Here is a 24,718-nt window from a genome sequence, read left to right as displayed (position 1 = left end):
ACAATCTAAGATTCATCTATTCAACCAACACATAGAACCTTAATGAGTGCCCCAAAGTTTCTACCGGAGAATCAAGATGAAAACGTGTGCCAAACCCTATGCATAGGTTCATGGGCGTAACCCACAAGTTGATCACCAAAACATACATCAAGTGAATCACGTGATATCCCATTGTCACCACAGATACGCACGGCAAGACATACATCAAGTGTTCTCAAATCTTTAAAGACTCAATCCGATAAGATAACTTCAAAGGGAAAACTCAATCCATTACAAGAGACTAGAGGGGGAAAAGCAACATAAGATCCAACTATAATAGCAAAGCTCGCGATACATCAAGATCGAATCACCTCAAGAACACGAGAGAGAGATCAAACACATAGCTACTGGTACATACCCTCAGCCCCGAGGGTGAACTACTCCCTCCTCGTCATGGAGATCGCCGGGATGATGAAGATGGCCACCGGTGAGGCATCCCTCCTCCGGCAGGGTGCCGGAACAGGGTCCCGATTGGTTTTTGGTGGCTACAGAGGCTTGCGGCGGCGGAACTCCAGATCTATTCTGTTCCCCGAAGTTTTGAGGGTATATGGATATATATAGGCGGAAGAAGTACGTCAGGGGAGCCATGAGGGGCCCACGAGGGTGGAGGGCGCGCCCAGGGGGTGGGCGCGCTCCCCTACATCGTGCCTTCCTCGTTGCTTTCTTGACGTGGACTCCAAGTCTCCCGGGTTGCTTTCTTTCCAAAAATAACTTCTCCAGAAGGTTTCATTCCGTTTCGACTCCGTTTGATATTCCTTTTCTTCGAAACACTGAAACAAGGGAAAAAACAGGAACTGGCACTGGGCTGTGGGTCAATAGGTTAGTCCCAAAAGTAATATAAAAGTGCATAGTAAAGCCCATAAAACATCCAAGATGGATAATATAATAGCATGAATACTTCATAAATTATAGATACGTTGGAGACGTATCATTGGACGAGGAGCGTGACCTAGCGGCGGCTTGTTCGGCGATTTACCAGCAAGATTTGCGCCGTTATCATAGCCGCCGGGTTAAAACTAGGACCTTTTAAGAAGGTGATTTGGTGCTCCGGCTTATCCAGGATCAAACTGACATGCACAAGCTATCCCCACCTTGGGAAGGACCCATTGTGGTCAGCAAAAATCTGAACAACGGGTCATACTACCTTATCAATGTTCGAGACCACAAGGACTCACGCACGTCGGAGGAGGAGACCCGCCGTCCGTGGAATATTGCTCATCTTCGGCCTTATTACACCTGAGCCACTGGCTCTTGTGATGTACATATTTTGATGATGTATATATTATGATGAATATAATAAAGCCAGCATCCCCGATAATTCAGGGCCTCTATCGTTTCATTTCTGAGAATAATGAGTCTTTATTGTCACTTCATATGATCACTTGGGGGCTTCCTGCTCATTGAGCATAGCTATGACTACCCTCTTGATCCAGCTTGTATGCCATGATTAAGACATACTTGGGGGCTTCCTGCTCATGGAGCATAGTTATGACTATCCTATTGATCCGGCTTATATGCCTGGAATAAAACATTACTTGGGGGATCTTTGTTAATGGACAAGAGCTTTGATGACCCTTGTAATAGGCTTGGACACTAGGTGTATTCACCAAACAATCCGGGTTATCCTGCCTTTGTAAGTTGGCCACTCTGCCCAGGTAATCCTGTAATGACTCGCCGTACTCTTGACAGTCAATCTTATAAAGACCCTGAACTTGTCAAAGTTAAAACAGCGATTGGTCATGTGAGGTCCAGCTTACAAGGTTTGAATAAAGGTTTAACTCAGCGGCTTTGCAGCCCTTGAACAACATTTGACTTTGAGGCCTGGCGGCCTATGAAAGCCTTATTTTTTATTTATATTCAATTTGAACATTTTTTGATATTTATCTCTTGTGACATGTTAATACATGGTTGAAAACCGATGAGGGCTATGTTGCCTTATGGTTCATATATAAATCTATTCGGTGTTTATTAACCCGGTCTGGCTTTGGACTTTAAGTCGCCAGCATGTGATGATCTTGTGCCTAGAGTACTGGCTCTAAACTTTGGGATGTTACCCCTCGCTGCATATGGCGTTATGACCGGCGGTATGAATCAATTGAACAGGGCGTTGTGCTCTCAATTTTTGGGTTGTAACTCTTACTGCACAGGTATGATAAGCCGGCAGTGTGAGCAAATATCATAGGTATGATATTTTGTTATGATTATATAAGGTTGTAATTAAACCGGCCCTGGTTATGGACTTATCGTCACTAATGGTTTTTATATGGGGTATTGTGACCCGCCCTGGGGTAAACTGCCAGGGCACTTGTGATCTGTTTGTGTGTAGGAAAACTGATAAATCTGATGTGCATACTTGATGATATCATGAGCATAAGTGGCAGACCTTCAACTGACGGATCAGCAGTGTTATGCAAACAAATCGTGCACGATGGCACGACAGATCAGAGTTTAAACTAGCCTATTACAAGGCATCCGATGGCCCAAAGAGGATAAGTGTTTTGGAGACGTAAACATCAAAGTGCTATGATTAATAAAATGGCTCATGACTCTGGGCGGGTTGAAGCCTCCGGATCATCCTGCGCCTCTACTTCCTCTTCAACTCCTTGATTATCCATCAGCTGGAAGTCAGGCATAGCCCGGTTGATACCGGTCAATGCTCTAAACACAGCTTCATCATCAATAAGGTTGGATGGATCAATGTTAGGAGCTGATAACCCACAAGTATAGGGGATTGCAACAGTTTTTGAGGGTAGAGTATGAAGGAAATATGCCCTAGAGGCAATAATAAAGTTATTATTTATTTCCTTATATCATGATAAATGTTTATTATTCATGCTAGAATTGTATTAACTGGAAACGTAATACTTGTGTGAATACATAGACAAATAGTATGTCACTAGTATGCCTCTACTTGACTAGCTCGTTGATCAAAGATGGTTATGTTTCCTAGCCATAGACATGAGTTGTCATTTGATTAACGGGATCATATCATTAGTAGAATGATGTGATTGACTTGACCCATTCCGATAGCTTAGCACACGATCGTTTAGTATTCTGCTATTGCTTTCTTCATGACTTATACATGTTCCTATGACTATGAGATTATGCAACTCCCGTTTACCGGAGGAACACTTTGTGTGCTACCAAATGTCACAACGTAAATGGGTGATTATAAAGGTGCTCTACAGGTGTCTCCAAAGGTACTTGTTGGGTTGGCGTATTTCGAGATTAGGATTTGTCACTCCGATTGTCGGAGAGGTATCTCTGGGCCCTCTCGGTAATGCACATCACTATAAGCCTTGCAAGCATTGCAGCTAATGAGTTAGTTGCGGGATGATGTATTACGGAACGAGTAAAGAGACTTGCCGGTAACGAGATTGAACTAGGTATTGAGATACCGATGATCGAATCTCGGGCAAGTAACATACCGATGACAAAGGGAACAACGTATGTTGTTATGCGGTTTGACCGATAAAGATCTTCGTAGAATATGTGGGAGCCAATATGAACATCCAGGTTCCACTATTGGTTATTGACTGGAGAAGTGTCTCGGTCATGTCTACATAGTTCTCGAACCTGTAGGGTCCGCACGCTTAAGGTTTCGATGACGGTTATATTATGAGTTTATGAGTTTGATGTAACGAAGGTTGTTCGGAGTCCCGGATGTGATCACGGACATGACGAGGAGTCTCGAAATGGTCGAGACATGAAGATTGATATATTGGAAGCCTATGTTTGGATATCGGAAGTGTTCCGGGTGAAATCGGGATTTTACCGGAGTACCGGGAGGTTACCGGAACCCCCGGGAGGCTGTTGGGCCTAGTGGCCTTAGTGGGAAGAGAGGGAAGCAAGGGTGCGCCCCCCCTAGCCCAAACTGAATTGGTTTAGGGGCAAAGGGGGTCGGCCCCTTCCTTCTCTCTTTCCCCCCCTCCAATCCTAATCCAACTAGGAGAGGGGGGGAGTCCTACTCCCGGTGGGAGTAGGACTCCTCCTGGCGTCCTCCCCTTGGGCCGGCCACCTCCCCCTTGGCTCCTTTATATACAGAGGCAGGGGGCGCCACACACACGATTGATTGGATCTCTTAGCCGTGTGCGGCGCCCCCCTACACCAAATTACACCTCGATAATACTGTAGCGGTGCTTAGGCGAAGCCCTGCGTCGGTAGAACGTCAACATCGTCACCACGCCGTTGTGCTGACGAAACTCTCCCTCAACACTCGGCTGGATCGGAGTTCGAGGGACGTCATCGAGCTGAACGTGTGCTGAACTCGGAGGTGCCGTACGTTCGGTGCTTGATCGGTCGGATCGTGAAGACGTACAACTACATCAACTGTTGATCGGTCGGATCGTCAAGTACGACTACATCGACCGCGTTGTCATAACGCTTTCGCTTTCGGTCTACGAGGGTACGTGGACACACTCTCCCTCTCGTTGCTATACATCACCATGATCTTGTGTGAGCGTAGGAATTTTTTTGAAATTACTACGAAACCCAACAGTGGTATAGAGCCAGGTTTTATGCGTTGATGTTATGCACGAGTAGAACACAAGTGAGTTGTGGGCGATATAAGTCATACTGCTTACCAGCATGTCATACTTTGGTTCAGCGGTATTGTGAGATGAAGCGGCCCGGACCAACATTACGCGTACGCTTACGCGAGACCGGTTTCACCGCTGCGAGCACTCGTTGCTTAAAGGTGACTGGCGGGTGTCTGTCTCTCTCACTTTAGTTGAATCGAGTGTGGCTACGCCCGGTCCTTGCGAAGGTTAAAACAGCATCTACTTGACAAACTATCGTTGTGGTTTTGATGCGTAGGTAAGAACGGTTCTTGCGAAGCCCGTAGCAGCCACGTAAAACTTGCAACAACAAAGTAGAGGACGTCTAACTTGTTTTTGCAGGGCATGTTGTGATGTGATATGGTCAAGGCATGATGTGATATAATTTGTTGTATGAGATGATCATGTTTTGTAACCGAGTTATCGGCAACTGGCAGGAGCCATATGGTTGTCGCTTTATTGTATGCAATGAAATCGCGATGTAATGCTTTACTTTATCACTAAGCGGTAGCGATAGTCGTGAAAGCATAAGTTTGGCGAAACAACAACGATGCTACGATGGAGATCAAGGTGTCGCGCCGATGACGATGGTGATCATGACGGTGCAACGATGCTACGATGGAGATCAAGGTGTCGTGCCGGTGACGATGGTGATCGTGAAGGTGCTTCGGAGATGGAGATCACAAGCACAAGATGATGATGGCCATATCATATCACTTATATTGATTGCATGTGATGTTTATCTTTTATGCATCTTATTCTGCTTAGAACGACGGTAGCATTATAAGATGATCTCTCACTAAATTATCAAGTAAAAGGTGTTCTCCCTGAGTATGCACCGTTGCAAAGTTCTTCGTGCTGAGACACCACGTGATGATCGGGTGTGATAGGCTCTACGTTCAAATACAACGGGTGCAAAACAGTTGCGCACGCGGAATACTCAGGTTAAACTTGACGAGCCTAGCATATAACAGATATGGCCTCGGAACACGGAGACCGAAAGGTCGAGCGTGAATCATATAGTAGATATGATCAACATAGTGATGTTCACCATTGAAACTACTCCGTCTCACGTGATGATCGGACACGGTTTAGTTGATTTGGATCACGTGATCACTTAGAGGATTAGAGAGATGTCTATCTAAGTGGGAGTTCTTAAGTAATATGATTAAATTGAACTTAAATTTATCATGAACTTAGTACCTGATAGTATCTTGCTTGTCTATGTTGTTGTAGATAGATGGCCCGTGCTGTTGTTCCGTTAAATTTTAATGCGTTCCTTGAGAAAGCAAAGTTGAAAGATGATGGTAGCAATTACACGGACTGGGTCCGTAACTTGAGGATTATCCTCATTGCTGCACAGAAGAATTACGTCCTGGAAGCACCGCTAGGTGTACCACCTGCGCCGGCAACTGCAGACATTGTGAATGCCTAGCAGTCGCGTGTTGATGACTACTCGATAGTTCAGTGTGCCATGCTTTACGGCTTAGAACCGGGTCTTCAACGACGTTTTGAACGTCATGGAGCATATGAGATGTTTCAGGAGTTGAAGGTAATATTTCAAGCAAATGCCCGGATTGAGAGATATGAAGTCTCCAATAAGTTCTATAGCTGCAAGATGGAGGAGAATAGTTCTGTCAGTGAGCATATACTCAAGATGTCTGGGTATCATAATCACATGATTCAGCTGGGAGTTAATCTTCCGGATGATAGCGTCATTGACAGAATTCTTCAATCACTGCCACCAAGCTACAAGAGCTTCGTGATGAACTATAATATGCAAGGGATGGAAAAGACTATTCCCGAGCTCTTCGCGATGCTAAAGGCTGCGGAGGTAGAAATCAAAAAGGAGCATCAAGTGTTGATGGTTAACAAAACCACCAGTTTCAAGAAAAAGGGCAAAGGGATGAAGAAGGGGAACTTCAAGAAGAACAACAAGTTGCTGCTCAGGAGAAGAAACCCAAGTCTGGACCTAAGCCTGAGACTGAGTGCTTCTACTGCAAACAAACTAGCCACTGGAAGCGGAACTGCCCCAAGTATTTGGCGGATAAGAAGGATGGCAAGGTGAACAAAGGTATATATGATATACATGTTATTCATGTGTACCTTACTAGTACTCGCAGTAGCACCTGGGTATTTGATACTGGTTCTGTTGCTAATATTTGCAACTCGAAACAGGGGCTACGGATTGAGCGAAGATTGGCTAAGGACAAGGTGACGATGCGCGTGGGAAACGGTTCCAAAGTCGATGTGATCGCAGTCGGCACGCTACATCTACATCTACCTTCGGGATTAGTTTTAGACCTAAATAAATGTTATTTGGTGACAGCGTTGAGCATGAACATTATATATGGATCTTGTTTGATGCGAGACAGTTATTCATTTAAATCAGAGAATAATGGTTGTTCTATTTATATGAATAATATCTTTTATGGTCATGCACCCTTGAAGAATGGTCTATTTTTGTTGAATCTCGATAGTAGTAATACACATATTCATAATATTGAATCCAAAAGATGCAGAGTTGATAAAGATAATGCCACTTATTTGTGGCACTGCCGTTCAGGTCATATCGGTGTAAAGCGCATGAAGAAACTCCATACTGATGGACTTTTGGAACCTCTTGATTATGAATCACTTGGTACTTGCGAACCGTGCCTCATGGGCAAGATGACTAAACGCCGTTCTCCGGAACTATGGAGCGAGCAACTGATTTGTTGGAAATCATACATACTGATGTATGTGGTCCAATGAATGTTGAGGCTCGCGGCGGGTATCGTTATTTTCTCACCTTCACAGATGATTTAAGCAGATATGGGTATATCTACTTAATGAAGCATAAGTCTAAAACGTTTGAAAAGTTCAAGGAATTTCAGAGTGAAGTGGAAAATCACCGTAACAAGATAATAAAGTTTCTACGATCTGATCGTGGAGGAGAATATTTGAGTTACGAGTTTGGTATTCATTTGAAACAATGCGGAATAGTTTCGCAACTCACGCCACCCGGAACACCACAGCGTAATGGTGTGTCCGAACGTCGTAATCGTACTTTACTAGATATGGTGCGATCTATGATGTCTCTTACTGATTTACCGCTATCGTTTTGGGGCTATGCTCTAGAGACTGCTGCATTCACGTTAAATAGGGCACCATCTAAATCCGTTGAGACGACGCCTTATGAACTGTGGTTTGGCAAGAAACCAAAGTTGTCGTTCCTTAAAGTTTGGGGCTGCGATGCTTATGTGAAAAAGCTTCAACCTGATAAGCTCGAACCCAAATCGGAGAAATGTGTCTTCATAGGATACCCAAAAGAGACTGTTGGGTACACCTTCTATCACAGATCCGAAGGCAAGACTTTTGTTGCTAAATTTGGATCCTTTCTAGAGAAGGAGTTTCTCTCGAAAGAAGTGAGTGGGAGGAAAGTAGAACTTGATGAGATAACTGTATCTCCTCCATTGTTGGAAGGTAGTTCATCACAGAAATCTGTTCCTGTGACTCCTACACCAATTAGTGAGGAAGTTAATGATGATGATCATGAAACTTCAGATCAAGTAACTACTGAACCTCGTAGATCAACCAGAGCGAGATCCGCACCAGAGTGGTACGGTAATCCTGTTTTGGAAGTTATGTTACTAGACCATGACGAACCTACGAACTATGAAGAAGCGATGGTGAGCCCAGATTCCGCAAAATGGCTTGAGGCCATGAAATCAGAGATGGGATCCTTGTATGAGAACAAAGTGTGAACTTTGGTTGACTTTCCCGGTGATCGGCAAGCAATTGAGAATAAATGGATCTTTAAGAAGAAGACTGACGCTGACGGTAATGTTACTGTCTACAAAGCTCGACTTGTTGCAAAAGGGTTTCGACAAGTTCAAGGGATTGACTACGATGAGACTTTCTCACCCGTAGCGATGCTTAAGTCTGTCCGAATCATGTTAGCAATTGCCGCATTTTATGATTATGAAATTTGGCAAATGGATGTAAAAACTGCATTCCTGAATGGGTTTCTGGAAGAGGAGTTGTATATGATGCAACCGGAAGGTTTTATCGATCCAAAGGGAGCTAACAAAGTGTGCAAGCTCCAGCGATCCATTTATGGACTGGTGCAAGCCTCTCGGAGTTGGAATAAACGTTTTGATAGTGTGATCAAAGCATATGGGTTTATACAGACTTTTGGAGAAGCCTGTATTTACAAGAAAGTGAGTGGGAGCTCTGTAGCATTTCTGATATTATATGTGGATGACATATTGTTGATCGGAAATAATATAGAATTTCTGGATAGCATAAAGGGATATTTGAATAAGAGTTTTTCAATGAAAGACCTCGGTGAAGCTGCTTATATATTGGGCATTAAGATCTATAGAGATAGATCAAGACGCTTGATTGGACTTTCACAAAGCACATACCTGGACAAAGTTTTGAAGAAGTTCAAAATGGATCAGGCGAAGAAAGGGTTCTTGCCTGTGTTGCAGAGTGTGAAGTTGAGTAAGACTCAATGCCCGACCACTGCAGAAGATAGAGAGAAGATGAAAGATGTTCCCTATGCTTCAGCCATAGGCTCTATCATGTATGCAATGCTGTGTACCAGACCTGATGTGTGCCTTGCTATTAGTTTAGCAGGGAGGTACCAAAGTAATCCAGGAGTGGATCACTGGACAGCGGTCAGGAACATCCTAAAATACCTGAAAAGGACTAAGGATATGTTTCTCATTTATGGAGGTGACAAAGAACTCGTCGTAAGCGGTTACGTCGATGCAAGCTTTGACACTGATCCGGACGATTCTAAATCGCAGACCGGATACGTGTTTATATTGAACGGTGGAGCTGTCAGTTGGACAAGTTCTAAACAAAGCGTCGTGGCGGGATCTACATGTGAAGCGGAGTACATAGCTGCTTCGGAAGCAGCAAATGAAGGAGTCTGGATGAAGGAGTTCATATCCGATCTAGGTGTCATACCTAGTGCATCGGGTCCAATGAAAATCTTTTGTGACAATACTGGTGCAATTGCCTTGGCGAAGGAATCCAGATTTCACAAAAGGACCAAACACATCAAGAGACGCTTCAACTCCATCAGGGACCAAGTCCAGGTGGGAGACATAGAAATTTGCAAGATACATACGGATCTGAATGTTGCAGACCCGTTGACTAAGCCTCTTCCACGAGCAAAACATGATCAGCACCAAGGCTCCATGGGTGTTAGAATCATTACAGTGTAATCTAGATTATTGACTCTAGTGCAAGTGGGAGACTGAAGGAAATATGCCCTAGAGGCAATAATAAAGTTATTATTTATTTCCTTATATCATGATAAATGTTTATTATTCATGCTAGAATTGTATTAACCGGAAACATAATACTTGTGTGAATACATAGACAAACAGTATGTCACTAGTATGCCTCTACTTGACTAGCTCGTTGATCAAAGATGGTTATGTTTCCTAGCCATAGACATGAGTTGTCATTTGATTAACGGGATCACCTCATTAGGAGAATGACGTGATTGACTTGACCCATTCCGATAGCTTAGCACACGATCGTTTAGTATTCTGCTATTGCTTTCTTCATGACTTATACATGTTCCTATGACTATGAGATTATGCAACTCCCGTTTACCGGAGGAACACTTTGTGTGCTACCAAACGTCACAACGTAAATGGGTGATTATAAAGGTGCTCTACAGGTGTCTCCAAAGGTACTTGTTGGGTTGGCGTATTTCGAGATTAGGATTTGTCACTCCGATTGTCGGAGAGGTATCTCTGGGCCCTCTCGGTAATGCACATCACTATAAGCCTTGCAAGCATTGCAACTAATGAGTTAGTTGCGGGATGATGTATTACGGAACGAGTAAAGAGACTTGCCGGTAACGAGATTGAACTAGGTATTGAGATACCGACGATCGAATCTCGGGCAAGTAACATACCGATGACAAAGGGAACAACGTATGTTGTTATGCGGTTTGACCGATAAAGATCTTCGTAGAATATGTGGGAGCCAATATGAACATCCAGGTTCCACTATTGGTTATTGACTGGAGAAGTGTCTCGGTCATGTCTACATAGTTCTCGAACCCGTAGGGTCCGCACGCTTAAGGTTTCGATGACGGTTATATTATGAGTTTATGAGTTTGATGTACCGAAGGTTGTTCGGAGTCCCGGATGTGATCACGGACATGACGAGGAGTCTCGAAATGGTCGAGACATGAAGATTGATATATTGGAAGCCTATGTTTGGATATCGGAAGTGTTCCGGGTGAAATCGGGATTTTACCGGAGTACCGGGAGGTTACCGGAACCCCCCGGGAGGCTGTTGGGCCTTAGTGGGCCTTAGTGGGAAGAGAGGGGAGCAAGGGTGCGCCCCCCCTAGCCCAAACCGAATTGGTTTAGGGGCAAAGGGGGGCCGGCCCCTTCCTTCTCTCTTTCCCCCCCCCTCCAATCCTAATCCAACTAGGAGAGGGGGGAGTCCTACTCCCGGTGGGAGTAGGACTCCTCCTGGCGCCTCCCCCTTGGGCCGGCCACCTCCCCCTTGGCTCCTTTATATACAGAGGCAGGGGGCGCCACACATACGATTGATTTGATCTCTTAGCCGTGTGCGGCGCCCCCCTACACCAAATTACACCTCGATAATACTGTAGCGGTGCTTAGGCGAAGCCCTGCGTCGGTAGAACGTCAACATCGTCACCACGCCGTTGTGCTGACGAAACTCTCCCTCAACACTCGGCTGGATCGGAGTTCGAGGGACGTCATCGAGCTGAACGTGTGCTGAACTCGGAGGTGCCGTACGTTCGGTGCTTGATCGGTCGGATCGTGAAGACGTACAACTACATCAACTGTTGATCGGTCGGATCGTCAAGTACGACTACATCGACCGCGTTGTCATAACGCTTTCGCTTTCGGTCTACGAGGGTACGTGGACACACTCTCCCTCTCGTTGCTATACATCACCATGATCCTGTGTGAGCGTAGGAAATTTTTTGAAATTACTACGAAACCCAACAGAGTATTCAACCCAAATTTATTATTTCGACACAAGGGGAGGCAAAGAATATTCTCAAGTATTATCAGTTGAGTTGTCAATTCAACCACACCTGGATAAGTTAATATCTACAGCAAAGTATTTAGTAGCAAAGTAGTATGGAAGTAACGGTAACAGTGGCAAAAGTAACAGTAGCAGTTTTGTAGTAATCGTAACAGTAGCAATGGCAAAGTAACTAAGCAAAGAGCAATATGTGAAAAGCTCGTAGGCATTGGATCAGTGATGGATAATTATGTCGGATGCGATTCCTCATGCAATAGTTATAACATAGGGTGACACATAACTAGCTCATGTTCATCAATGTAATGTAGGCATGTATTCCGAATATAGTCATATGTGCTTATGGAAAAGAACTTGCATGACATCTTCTATCCTACCCTCCCGTGGCAGCGGGGTCCTATTGGAAACTAAGGGATATTAAGGCCTCCTTTTAATAGAGTACCTGACCAAAGCATTAACACATAGTGAATACATGAACTCCTCAAACTACGGTCATCACCCAGAGTGGTCCCGATTATTGTCACTTCGGGGTTGTCGGATCATAACACATAGTAGGTGACTAATGACTTGCAAGATAAGATCAAGAACTCACATATATTCATGAAAACATAATAGGTTCAGATCTGAATTCATGGCACTCAGGCCCTAGTGACAAGCATTAAGCATAGCAAAGTCATAGCAACATCAATCTCAGAACATAATGGATACTAGGGATCAAACCCTAACAAAACTAACTCGATTACATGATAAATCTCATCCAACTCATCACCGTCCAGCAAGCCTACACTAGTGCAAAACCGGGCTTTAGCACCGGTTCGTAAGGCCCTTTAGTGCCGGTTCTGCAACCGGCATTAAAGTGTGGAGACTAAAGCCCCCCAACCCTTTAGTACCGGTTCAACACGAACCGTCACTAAAGGGCCACCACGTGGCACGAGGAGCGCAGTGGTCTAGGGGACCTTTAGTCCCGGTTGGTAACACCAACTGGGACTAAAGGATTTGTTGTTTTGATTTTTTTTTGAAATAAAGCAAAAACAGCCCACATATTGGGCCGGCACGGCCTGCATACGCCTAGAAACCCAACCTCTAGTTGGGCCAGGATGCAGGCCCGTACGGCCCAGTAGGCCCCACAGGGCAGAAGACTTGCAATAGGCCCACAAAGGCCTGCTTAGAGAGGAGCTCGACACGGTAGCCGCGGCGGGGCTTATAAACCGGTGCGAGCTCCTCTCAACTAGCGAGGTGGGACTAAACATTGTGCACTGCGGGTGGCAGCGCACCCCTTTAGTACCGGTTGGTGGCACAAACCCGTACTAAAGAGGGGGGTCTTTAGTACCGGTTGGAGCCACCAACCCGTACTAAAGGCCACTAGCTCTTTAGTACCGGTTCGTGGCACGAACCGGTACTAAAGGTTCGCCACGAACCGGTACTAATGAGCGCCGCCCGCCTAGCCGTTTGAACCGGCACTAATGGTCACATTAGTGCCGGTTCAATTACAAACCGGGATTAATGAGCTTCACATTAGGCTATTTTTCTACTAGTGCTACGATGGAATTACTCACGCACGGCGGTGAGCATCATGAAATTGGTGATGGAGGAAGGTTGATGATGACGACGGCGATGGATTCCCCTCTCCGAAGCCCCAAACGGACTCCAGATCAGCCCTCCTAAGAGAGATTAGGGCTTGGCGGCGGCTCCGTATCGTAAAACGTGATGAATCCTTCTCTCTGATTTTTTTCTCCCCGAACGTGAATATATAGAGTTGGAGTTGAGGTCGGTGGAGCACCAGGGGGCCCACAAGGCAGGGGGCGCGCCCCCACCCTCGTGGACAAGGTGTGGGCCCCCTGGTCTTGATTCTTTCACCAGTATTTTTTATAAATTCCAAAAATATTCTCCGTGAAGTTTCAGGTCATTCCGAGAACTGTTATTTCTGCACAAAAATAACACCATGGCAATTCTGCTGAAAACAGCGTCAGTTCGGGTTAGTTCCATTCAAATCATACAAGTTAGAGTCCAAAACAAGGGAAAAAGTGTTTGGAAAAGTAAATACGATGGAGACGTATCAGGAGCGAAGGTATGCTTACGAATCGGCGGGATGAGATCCGTCTCCTGATGAACCGGCGCCTTCACTTTCTTGTTCTCAGCATCATAAGCCGCCTGGTATGTGGATAGATTGGTTTCTTCAGCCAACTTACTTGCTAATGGGCGCACTGCTCTTGCTATTTCTGCAAAGTCATCAACACTGAAGGCAGATCCGTCCTCTTTGACACTTGTGCAACCATTGGCCAAATCTTCTGGATCCAGATCTGCTTGCCACGCCTTTGCCCGGCTTAAAGCAGTCAACACGCCGGCTCTGGCAGATGCTCGCTTTAACTCATCAATCCTTTGGGGCAGCACTGATAACCTCTCCAATGTATCTTTAATGAGAGTGGGTGGAGATTTCTTGTGCATAGCAGCAGCAATGGTACGTTGGGTGCCAGTATATAACTGTTCTACAAGAGTGTACACAGCTTTAAGCCTGATGCGCATATCTAAGCCCAACTTGGCGCTCTGAGAACCTGTATCAATAAATTTATTGATAAGCCGACAGATGTTTATAATATGTTTATTGAGATGCAAAGGAGTCATGTTTCCTACTTACCAAAGATGGCTGACAACATGTTATTGATCTGCTGCCTTAAGCCGGACAACTCGTCAGTCACCGGTTTAAGTGCGGCTTCAGCATCCTCTGCTCTCTTCAATAGAGCCGCCTTTTCGATCTCCCAGCCGTTTTTATCACTATTGAAGTTTTGCTTAAGCTGTTCAATGTTTCTAAAGCAGTCTTCAGTTCCGACTTGGTCTTGGATGTCTCAGATTGCTGAGTTTTAATGTTGGCCTTTAGATCATTGAGTTGCAAATCCTTCTCAATCAGTTCAGCCTGTGACATAAGAAGGCATGGAAGGTATTATGATCATGATTATTTTTGAAGTCCCAAGCATAATTCAAGTATTTTCCTTGGCACTTGGGGGCTAATGTCTATTGCTCTTCATAACTTTTCGAAGTCCCAAGCACAATACAACTATTTTCCTTGGCACTTGGGGGCTAATGCCTATTGCTCTTTTCAAAGATGAATTTATCCGATGAATCGGGTGCAATGATATGATCCGGTTTACCAAGGTTACATATTGAAGTGTTGATTTATCAATGTTGGTAAGTCCCGGTTTAACTATGTTAGTTAAATCGACCCTTGGGGGTTACGGATGCGCCGTTCATTACTGCTACTTAAAGTCCCGGCTTAATTTGATGGTTTAAGCCGGCCCTTGGGGGCTACTAGTGATGATGTTCAATTCTTTATGGCAATTGGAAAGTCTACAGCATAGTCAATCCTATCATATCCTATAGACTTGGCGGCAGATAGACATATAATTATGAAGAGAAATAGTGATTGGATTACCTCATAGCGTTCCTTCATCAAATTGACTAAGCCGGCTTCAAAATCACGGCTGGTGTATAGACGGTTCAAATAACCAGAGTGGATCTCTTGGGTACTGAACTGGGCGTAGCTCTCTAAGTCTACCTTCCACTTGCCTTTATCATCAGCAGAAATTTCTTCCTTGGCGCTGTGCTTGGATAAGACAGTGGGGTTACCCGGTGCTGTGTAACCAAACCCGGTGACGACGACGTCGTCAGTCTTCTCTTCAGCGAGCTTAACTGGGCTTGGCGGCTTAGAAATGGCCGGCTCAACATCCATATGGTCTATGGAGACTTCATGGTCTTCTGGTGGCGGGTCATTAATGGTGGCCTCAGCAATTGGATGAGAGGCTTCTGGTTGTTGTTTTTCCGGCTCAGAAGGGTTAGAGTCATCAGCCGGCTTGTTCAGTTTTTCCTTTTTGCTGGGCTTGGCCATACCACTGGAAAATAAAACACAAAGATGTTAGCATATCAATCAGGCATGAAGTTTTGAATGGTTAAATATATTCCTACCCAGGCACAGTCTTGAAGGCTGGGATTTGAGTTCCCATTGAGTCGCCGGAGGAGGAATGAGATGTTCCCTGATAATTTGAATCAGATGGATTAAGAGGTTGACGAAAAAGACCTGCCTTGGGATAATCTAAGTCAGAAATTTTTGAAACCTCCAGTCGACGTTTGCGAGGTGCTGGGGTGTTTGGTAAGCCGGAGGACAAGATTCCACCGCCGCTATGCCGAGTTGTGCGGCGAGCTTCATGTTGCTGCTTCTTCAAAAGAAAGTTGGGATCCAAGTAAGCTAAAGGGTGAGAAAATCTTACTTTCCGGCTTGCTTGTCGAGTTTTCTGTGTTGGCAGAGGTTCTGAGCCGGAGGAAAGGATAGTTACCTCGTCATCATCTGCACGGCTGGCTTCCGCATCATCCTGATAATGGTCATTGTCAATAAGATGTACAAAAAGCAAACCAAGGGAATCAAGTTCTACCTCCGACTCATCATCATCATCTTTGTCGTCCAAGTTAAATAACTCGACGGTGTTGGTTTTCTTCTTAGCAGGCTTCTTAGCCTTGCTCTTCGCCTCGGTTTTCTTTGGTTTCTCCTGAAGCTTCTTGGTCCAAAAGGGTGAATCGGCTTGTAAACGTTTCAGTGAGTATGAGCAAACAATATAAATCAAGATATGAGTTAAGTAAGAGCTTGATTCAAAACTTACAGTTGGCGGCTTATTCAGGGTACAGAAAGGACTCAGTTCGAATTGACTGCAATCTTCCAAGCTCTCATTCAATAGAGTCTTGGTCATGTTATTGATGTCTTCCTCAGTTATTTCGACCTGACAATGGTGCTAAGGATCTGTTAGCTCGCCGGTGTACTCACACATTAAACCGGGTCGGCGGCTTAGAGGCAAGACTCTCCAGGTGACCCAGCGTTGAACTAGATCAATTTCGGTTAGGCCGTTGGCCATAAAGGCCCGGATCTTTGCATAAACCGACACATATTTCTTCCGTTCTGTTGTACTGATATGATCCGAAAGATGATGTCTGCTGCTAAGCCGGCTGGCACGGTAACCCGGTAAGGGATTTTCTCCTTCTGGCGAAGTATCTTGGCAACAAAACCAAGTCTGGTTCCAGTCTTTGGGGCGACTGGGAAGAGTAGCAGCTAGGAAGGTGGCCTCTTTCCGGTGTTGTATGGATATGCCGCCTAGTTCGAGGCTAGGCCCGTTGATGAATTCATTCTGCCGGTTCGAGTAGTAGAACTCCCTGAATAGTTCTACGGTGGGCTCCTGTTGAAGGTACACCTCGCAGAACACTTGAAAGTTGGAGATGTTTGAGACGGTGTTTGGGCCGATATCTTGTGGATGAAGTTTGAAGAAATGCAGCACATCGCGGAAGAATTTTGAACCAGGAGGGCTGAAGCTCAGGTTTACATGATCAGTAAAAACAATGACTTCGCCGTCCTTGGGCTCAGGACGAGTCTCATTGCCTGGGACCCTCCAATGGATGACTTCTTTCTTGGCTAAGACGCCAGTCTGGACATATTCTTTTAGGTCTTCCTCTGTAACCCGGGAAACGACCCAGTTGCAGGCAATGACAGTCTTGACCATCTTGAAGAGCAAAGTCCTAAACGAAGGAAACATTACCGGCTTAAGGTCATGCTATTAAACCGGACCATTGATTCAAAGATAAAATGCTATGAACAGTTAATAGATTAAGCCGGGGGATGAACATTGAAGTATTGGCAGCTTAAATGGGGACTAATGGTACCTACCGGATTAAGGATTCTGTTGTTAAACCGGACAGAGCCTAAAAGTCAAGATATATTTTGCAAAATCAAGTTATCAGGAGGAAAGCATGGTTAAACCAGAGAAGCAGTGTTGGGTCATGAAAGTTATGAGGCGTATGGCGGATCACGGTTTACAGTATAAGTCACCGTGACAGTTATGGTACTTCAGATTTTGCTAAGTGATTGGATAAACAGACTTCGCAAACTGGAGCAATAGTTTTGGATCTACCACAGTTCAGAAAAGCAGTAAAATTCTAGCCTAAGGTGGCGGCAGTGGAAAAGTTTGGATACTCTGATGAGATCTTCTATGGAGAGATGTTGTTTTAATGATGGAAATGATGTTCAAACCACTTCCGCACAAGACCTATGGCCTATCCAGATTGAAAGCTATCGGAGTTGACGGAAACAACGCAAGAACGGCAAGAACACCGACGAACGGCCTGAACCCTAATACAGATCTGAGATAAAGGGGGGAGGTGCGATTACGGGTGATGAGGAGTAGCAGTGGCTCGCCGGAGTTCTCTGGTCCGATCAGGTTGATACGGCGGCCTGCGTTGATGTGGCGGTTGGAGGTCGTGGCGGCAGAGCTCGAGCACTGGTGCGGCCGTATGAAGGAGGAAGACGAAGGAGGAAACGAGGGGGAAAATGATAAAGACCCACTGCCCCTATTTATAAGGGGGTGGATACAAGGCATGCGCGGGAATCGAGGAGGCTAAAATCATCATATGGCTATATGGACGCCTCGGTTTTCGGGATGCTCATTAAGATAAGGATCGGTTAAAGATGTTCTAAGCCTCGTGTGAAATTAATGTAGAATGACGTCATGATGGTTTAAGAAAGTTCTGCGAGCTGACGTCATGGCGGTTTATAGCAAGGTTTATCAAACAAAGGCGATGCAAGATTTTGACAAGTCAGGTATTGAAGATTGATATGAACAAGTTCAAATCAACCTGGGGCCTAATGTTGGGGATATAACTATTGGGTATGAACTGCCCAGGAGGGGCCGGGCCATACCACTGGCAACTTATCAATGAAGATGGCGGATCATGCAGGCCCGTTGACGGCCCAAGACCCAGAGGCGACTTGAGGCTCAAGGGGATGAACCGCTATATATGTATGACTTGTTTTGTAAGGTAAGCGTAGCTAGTCACCGAGCCGGACATGTTGTGTATGAGCTGGCCAGGACTCCGTGAGCCGCCGGGTGTCAACCTGTGTATATATATTATAAAATCAACACTAGTATACTTATCATACCAGGGAAGTTTCATACATTTTTGCCAAACATAAATAAACATACCGTCAAATAACATTTTCAGCCCATTTTTTGGTTTTGACGAAAAACTGTAAGTGTCCAAGTTTTTGAGGAAAATCAACAGTAATGTACTTGTATTATTAGTTCAATCAAAATATCTTTCTTTGTATGTTAATTCTCACATTTTCTTCGAGGGGTTGTTAATTCTCACATATGTTTGTAATGTTAGTCAAGACGTCAGCTTACTAGTGGTACTAGAAGTGGAAGATCGTCCCCGTAAAAAAAAGTTGAAGAAAAAAAATAACGTGAACGTGGATAGTCTGGCTGCCACGGCCCAGGCCCAGGCCCGGGAAGACGCAAGACGGAAGACTCTGCCCGCACGCCGCTGTCCCTACGAAAGTGAAAAATCGCTTGCCGTCCCCTCTCTATTGAGAGGTAACCCTGGTTCCCAAACACTCGCCGCCGCCCCCTTTGCTGAGAGGTAACCCTAGTTCCCAAATCCTTGTTGGATCCGCGGCCATGGAGGAATCCTTCACGGCCCCCTCCGTCGATCCCCCCTCCGTCGACCTCCCCGACGTCGATCCCGCCTCCGTCGACTCCCCCGCCGTCGATCCCGCCTCCGTCGACTCCCCCGCCGTCGATCCCGCCTCCTTCCACCCCCCTGCAGTCGATCCCGCCAGCGCCAACCCATCCCGCTACCCCTCCTGGGTCCTCCTCGACAGCAGAGCCTACTTCGCCCACCCCATCAACGCCACCACCGTGAAGGCCACGACGAGCACGGGCCACAACTTCGAGGTCACCTTTTGTCTCGCCCGGCCGCCTGCCGTCTCCTACTTCTGCGTCCACTTTCCCGGAATCAACGTACTAGAGTGTTGCATCACGGAGCCCCGCGTCATTTCCTCCGCCAATGACCTCGCGCTCCTATGCTTTCCCTTCAGAACTGGCACATCGAGCACCTACGACTACTTCGTCTACAGGGCTGCCTCCAGCAAGCCCACCATCAGATCGGTCCCGTGTCCTCCTCCAACCTACAGGCACTCATGGCATGCAGCCATCGTATCCCGCGAGGATGGCAGTTTTTTGGTCGCCGATCTTTCCCTGGGTCGGGACCTTGGGCACTACAACCTGCATATCTTCTCGTCGGTGACAGACGAGTGGAGCACCCAACATGTGCAGCTGAAGGAGCATCCCGGTATCCTGCCAAAGCTAACTCACAAGGTGATCTCTCTTGGAGAAGGAACAGTGGGATGGGTCGACCTCTGGCGCGGCATTGTTGTCTGTGATGTGCTTCAGAAGGATCCTGTTCTCCGCTTCATCCCGCTGCCCAGGCCGCTGCCCAAGGCTGATTATGACGAGCCCCCGGAAAGCCAAGCATTGGCCGATTATGACGCGCGGTCAGTGCGGGACGTCACCGGCTTCCCCAATGGTTTCATCGACTTCATCGAGATCGAACATTGTTTCAAATGGTCTAAGTTTATCAACATGAGGAGTTTCAAGACGACGGCCTATCTTGATTTCCTAGATACCATCAGTGATAATGACCTCCTTAGGTATCATGAAGAGGACATTATGGAGGATAAAATTAAGTGTGCACCTGATGGCTGGAAGATCCGAACAGGCTTTAGGAGCATTTCTTGGAACCATTGGAGAAAAGGGTACAATTTCCATGTTGATGACATATCAGCCGAACCACAACTTGCTCTGCAGCTACTTCACCTGTGGGATAGTAGAACTGAGAAATGCAGAGTGAGAAACCTGAAGACTACACCAGGCTTCCCGACCTTCACCATTTATGGTCGTGCTATTGTCCTCATGTCTAAGGTGGGTGTCGACCAAGTCACATGGATGCTTGGTGTAGATCTTTTGAAGAAGTCGCTGGAAGTCATCAAGCCATACCATGCCTCGAGAGTCGATTATTACAATCCGACCTTCATTTCCTGTGAATTCTCCAAATATCTGAATACCGCTCCAATTCAAAGGCATGTTTTTTGTTTTGCATTGTTCTCTATTTTCTTAACATTCATACATACTGAAAAACATTTGCCAAACTAATTGTATGTTTCCCCCAGTTCTTCACTTATTTTACCAAATGACACCTGACATTTTGCCTCTTAATTTGCTTAAGGCTATATGATGAGCAAGTTGCAGCAGAGTCTGCTCAGAATGAGGAAGTTGCAGCAGAGTCTGCACAGAATGGTGTGCCTAATGATCAACTTCCATTGGGGGATACTGTTCCAAAACAATGTGGTAGGCACACTGTAATCATCTTGCTACAACTATAAACGCGTCCATTTTGCCATCTGTTAAATAAGATTTAGGTGAACCCTTGTACAGCAACCCCAGCAATACAAGTGGAATGGGGGGTGTTCCCATTAGGACTTCTAATGAATATGGTTTTGGCGAACACCAAGACGACTATCAGCAGCTACCCAGTCTGACACAAACTGGGCAGCACACGTCGTCTTCAACTTCAACTCAATTAGGTAAAGACATTATCAATGCTTATATGGATCCCATGCTTATAATATGGTGCTGTTCTTTTATCGTAGTTCTTGACTCGCGATATTTAACTCTAAAATGTTAGAAATTTTGAACATTAACATTTGATATCATGATTCCAGAATAATGTGCGACTTGGGCCACCATGTTGCCTTTCTTGCAGTATATGACAACTGTAGTTAGGAAGCAAATATCCGTTGAATTTATGTTCTTGCATCTCTTTGTGAGGTTTTATATTTAACGGAACTGAACTGGATAATTAATTAATCATTATTTGTAATTCAGAGACCACAAGTTGCTCTCCTGTTGACAACTTGCAACATTATCAATAGGGATACTATTTGTAGCAAACTGCATCCTGTACTGAGGCTCAGTTCCTTTAGCGGCTTATGGCATAAGGCGCCCCCTTCCTAGCTTATTTAGAAACCGTTCCCCATATTCATTTTGAGTTAAGGATTAATCAGATTAGCAGCTTCAATGAATATTGGGGGCGGCTTCTAAAATAAGCTGGTGAGGGGCCAGCTCATTTCAGAAGCTGCCAAAAGAACTGGGCATTAATGTGCCAAATAAGTAAGTGAAACCGTTGCGTGAGCTAAGAAACATCTTTTAGGACTTGCAAAGTTTCATTCAACTTATAAGCAGAACTAATCAAAGTTTATGTCGGCCTTTCTCCCAAAAGGGAAAATTTTATCTTGAATTGGAGAATACAACCTTGCAACTGCAAATTAGCCAGTGCAGTAAAGTTGAGTGCAAACCTAGTTGTGGTCAGTGAGTAGGCTTACTAGCTGATGATTTTAAAATTCTACTCATGAAGATAATTATATGGGAGGTGATGATAGGAATCTTGGTTTCCTTGGGTGAGTGACTCGATTTGTGTGACATATGGAACTTTTGAGTATTCACTGTTTGTGGTGAAAGTTTCTTCCCCCTTGTATTTTGTATTAATAACAGGTGACTTTTGGGAGCCTAGCTTGTTTACTTAAATTAACTAGTTGATGATGTGACAGTAAGTTTTGTTGTGCTTGAGTTTCAGAATTCATATGCAATATTACGATAAATTTGCTGTTGGATGATCGGCGCAGAACAAAAAGATTGAAGTGAAAATGTTTACAACAATTTTTCCAGCATGTGGAATCATTTCCATTTGTTCTGTGTTCTTCTCTTGATGAAACCACTCCGTGCATTAAATAAATAACATGATTTTAGTTTTTATATATTAATATAACTTATGTATTCCTCAGTGCCATCAAGTGAAATGTGCAAGCTGACGATGGTGCCCCCTTTGATGCCTCCAAGGCCAGTGCAGCTTGCACAACCCCTTCGCTCCAAGGTGACTGTTGATGAATGACTTTGACGGCTGTCCTCAACCATGGCAAACATCACCACATGAAGCCATTTTTTCATCTCGTGCACCTGGCGAGCTGGTGGAATATCATGGTTGATGACCTGGAATGTCAACAAAGTGTATGCTCTAGCATGCCGCTGATGTGCTGACATGTTCACAGACTCTACCACCATCTGTTATCATATCATGGACGATGCTTTAAAACATTTGAATACTTTAATGTGTCTATGGAGTTATGGACCTTATTAGCCTTTGTTGATGTTCGGTTGCCCCCACATCATGATGCCTGTTTTGTGTAGGGAAACTCTTAGATCCAGACGTCTGGATACTAACAAATCATCAGTCTAGTGCTTGTCCGTTGATTTATTTCCAATCCCATGGCTGAGAGGCTCCAACATATCCCATACCAACCACCCATTTATCCGCATAAATTAAGCACGCACATTATCTTCCCATAATCCCGCACCTTCCTCCCCCAGTTTGGTTTGTTTCCTCCCAAATTGCTACAGATCGATGTTCCATGCTCTGCTTGAGACCACGACTCCCTAACATTCTCCACCACTCCACCTCCAGGATCCTAAACGACATATCACCTTCTCCATCAACCATGATCCATGTACAGCACCGCCGTCGGTGAGGTAAGGCGGCCATGTGCTCTTCACTCGCAGGTAATAGGCACATTGACGAATTGCCCCTAGTACATACTCACCCGACTTAATGTTTTCAGTTCTCTTATGTTGATACAAATTTAATCTGAAGCATTTGAGTTGATCTGGGTTACTTCTGTTCATATCTTGGTTTAGTACCCAATGTGTATTTGATCACCATATAATCTATGGATTTTGGTTAAGTAGGTACGCATATCACAATAATACCAGTTTTCTGTACAATTTCAAATTTCCATGTTTCCATCTAAGACTAGTTTGATTCCCAAAGTACCATGTTCATGTTTCTTTGTTGTGTCGCATCTAAATTGCAATACATATGCTTCTGAACTCTATTAATTTCGCTTCCATAGGTTATAAAATTTTGATCCATTTGTATGTTCGCCACACATAATTTCCATCCTTTGTTACCCACAATATTAGTTTGCTTAAATTTTTGTTGTTTTGTGCTTCCACTGGAGCTCCTGTACATAACACACGTTCTATGTCACCTATAAATAGCTTATTGTCATGCATCTTGTAATTGGAGCTTCCTGTGTTACTCTTAATTTGCTTCTATGGTTGCTGATCCAAGCTACCTTGTTTGCTGCTACTTAATTATTTAATTTGCAGTACAACTTTGAATTTGTTGTAGGTGATTTGCTTCTGTACATCTTTGGAAAATGAATGTTGAGCCGTGCTTTCTCGATAATGTTTATATTTCTGATTATTCGCTCAATTCCCAGATTATATTTCTGATTATTTTTCAGTGGACCTGGGATAATGAAGCAGCCCAAAGCATGGTGGACATTGAACAGTCGTTATGCGGCTCTCACTTAAAAGATGGCCTCTTAAACCTGCTTGGAAGGATCCCGCTCGAGAGAAAGGCTGGGCTAATCTTTTGAATGTTGTTTGTTGTTGTCATGGATGCAGTGCTTCAGGGTTCTATGTATTGAGTTTACTAGTTTATCTAAAAAATGTATATATATATATATATATATATATATATATATATATATATATATATATGCTTCATTTGGTTTAGACTACATACGTGCTTCGATATCATATGCGACATGTATCCTATGTATGTACAATATGTTTCCAAGTACATACATGCCCATGGCAATGCTTCGATACTATTTTGTACATACTTCAACAATTAGCAACTATGTTCTGATGGCTCACAATAGACATAAGATGCATTAATTGGAAGCAACATATATTCCTGCTTCAACAATTATCTCCATTTGTTTGGAAGCAAAATATATTTCTTTCGAAGAAAAATATTTTTTTTGGAAGCAAATTATATTCTCTCTTTCAAGCATTGTTGATAGAAGGGGAAAACATTGGAAGCATAATTCCATGTTAAACGAAAACACGGCTTGACCGTTCAAAGCACGTTTTTCCATGTTGGAAAACAAAAATACTAATCAAAATAATCTTGAGCTGGAAGCAATCTCGTTATGACATGGTAACAAATATTCTTCGTAGGAAGCATGATTAATTTGCGCTGGGAATAAATTCACCAAATTGGAAACAAACTTCTTGGTATGGAAGCAAATTTTCTTCGTAGGAAGCATGATTAATTTGCGCTGGGAATAAATTCACCCAATTGGAAACAAACATCCTGGA

At 44.5% G+C, this 24,718-nt stretch overlaps 1 protein-coding gene across 3 annotated transcripts; it reads left to right on the top strand.

The window, feature by feature from the left end:
* Positions 1-19,014: 19,014 nt before the first annotated feature.
* On the top strand, positions 19,015-22,786 carry LOC123164464 (uncharacterized). Of its 3 annotated transcripts, none has more exons than XM_044581972.1 (4): positions 19,016-20,574; positions 20,721-20,842; positions 20,930-21,078; positions 22,336-22,786. In XM_044581972.1, exons 1-3 carry the CDS (start codon positions 19,115-19,117, stop codon positions 21,031-21,033), a joined length of 1,686 nt encoding a protein of 561 aa, XP_044437907.1. In that variant the 5' UTR covers positions 19,016-19,114; the 3' UTR covers positions 21,034-21,078; positions 22,336-22,786. The 3 variants fall into 3 exon arrangements, with proteins under 3 accessions (XP_044437905.1, XP_044437907.1, XP_044437904.1); XM_044581969.1 differs by having other exon boundaries at positions 20,914-21,078; XM_044581970.1 differs by lacking the exon at positions 20,930-21,078 and having other exon boundaries at positions 19,015-20,574.
* The last annotated feature ends 1,932 nt before the right edge of the window (positions 22,787-24,718 follow it).

This window comes from Triticum aestivum, chromosome 7D, assembly GCF_018294505.1.
Source record: "Triticum aestivum cultivar Chinese Spring chromosome 7D, IWGSC CS RefSeq v2.1, whole genome shotgun sequence".
NCBI lineage: Eukaryota > Viridiplantae > Streptophyta > Magnoliopsida > Poales > Poaceae > Triticum > Triticum aestivum.
Note: the sequence above shows the minus strand (reverse complement) of the source record. Positions and strands in the feature narration are given on the sequence as shown.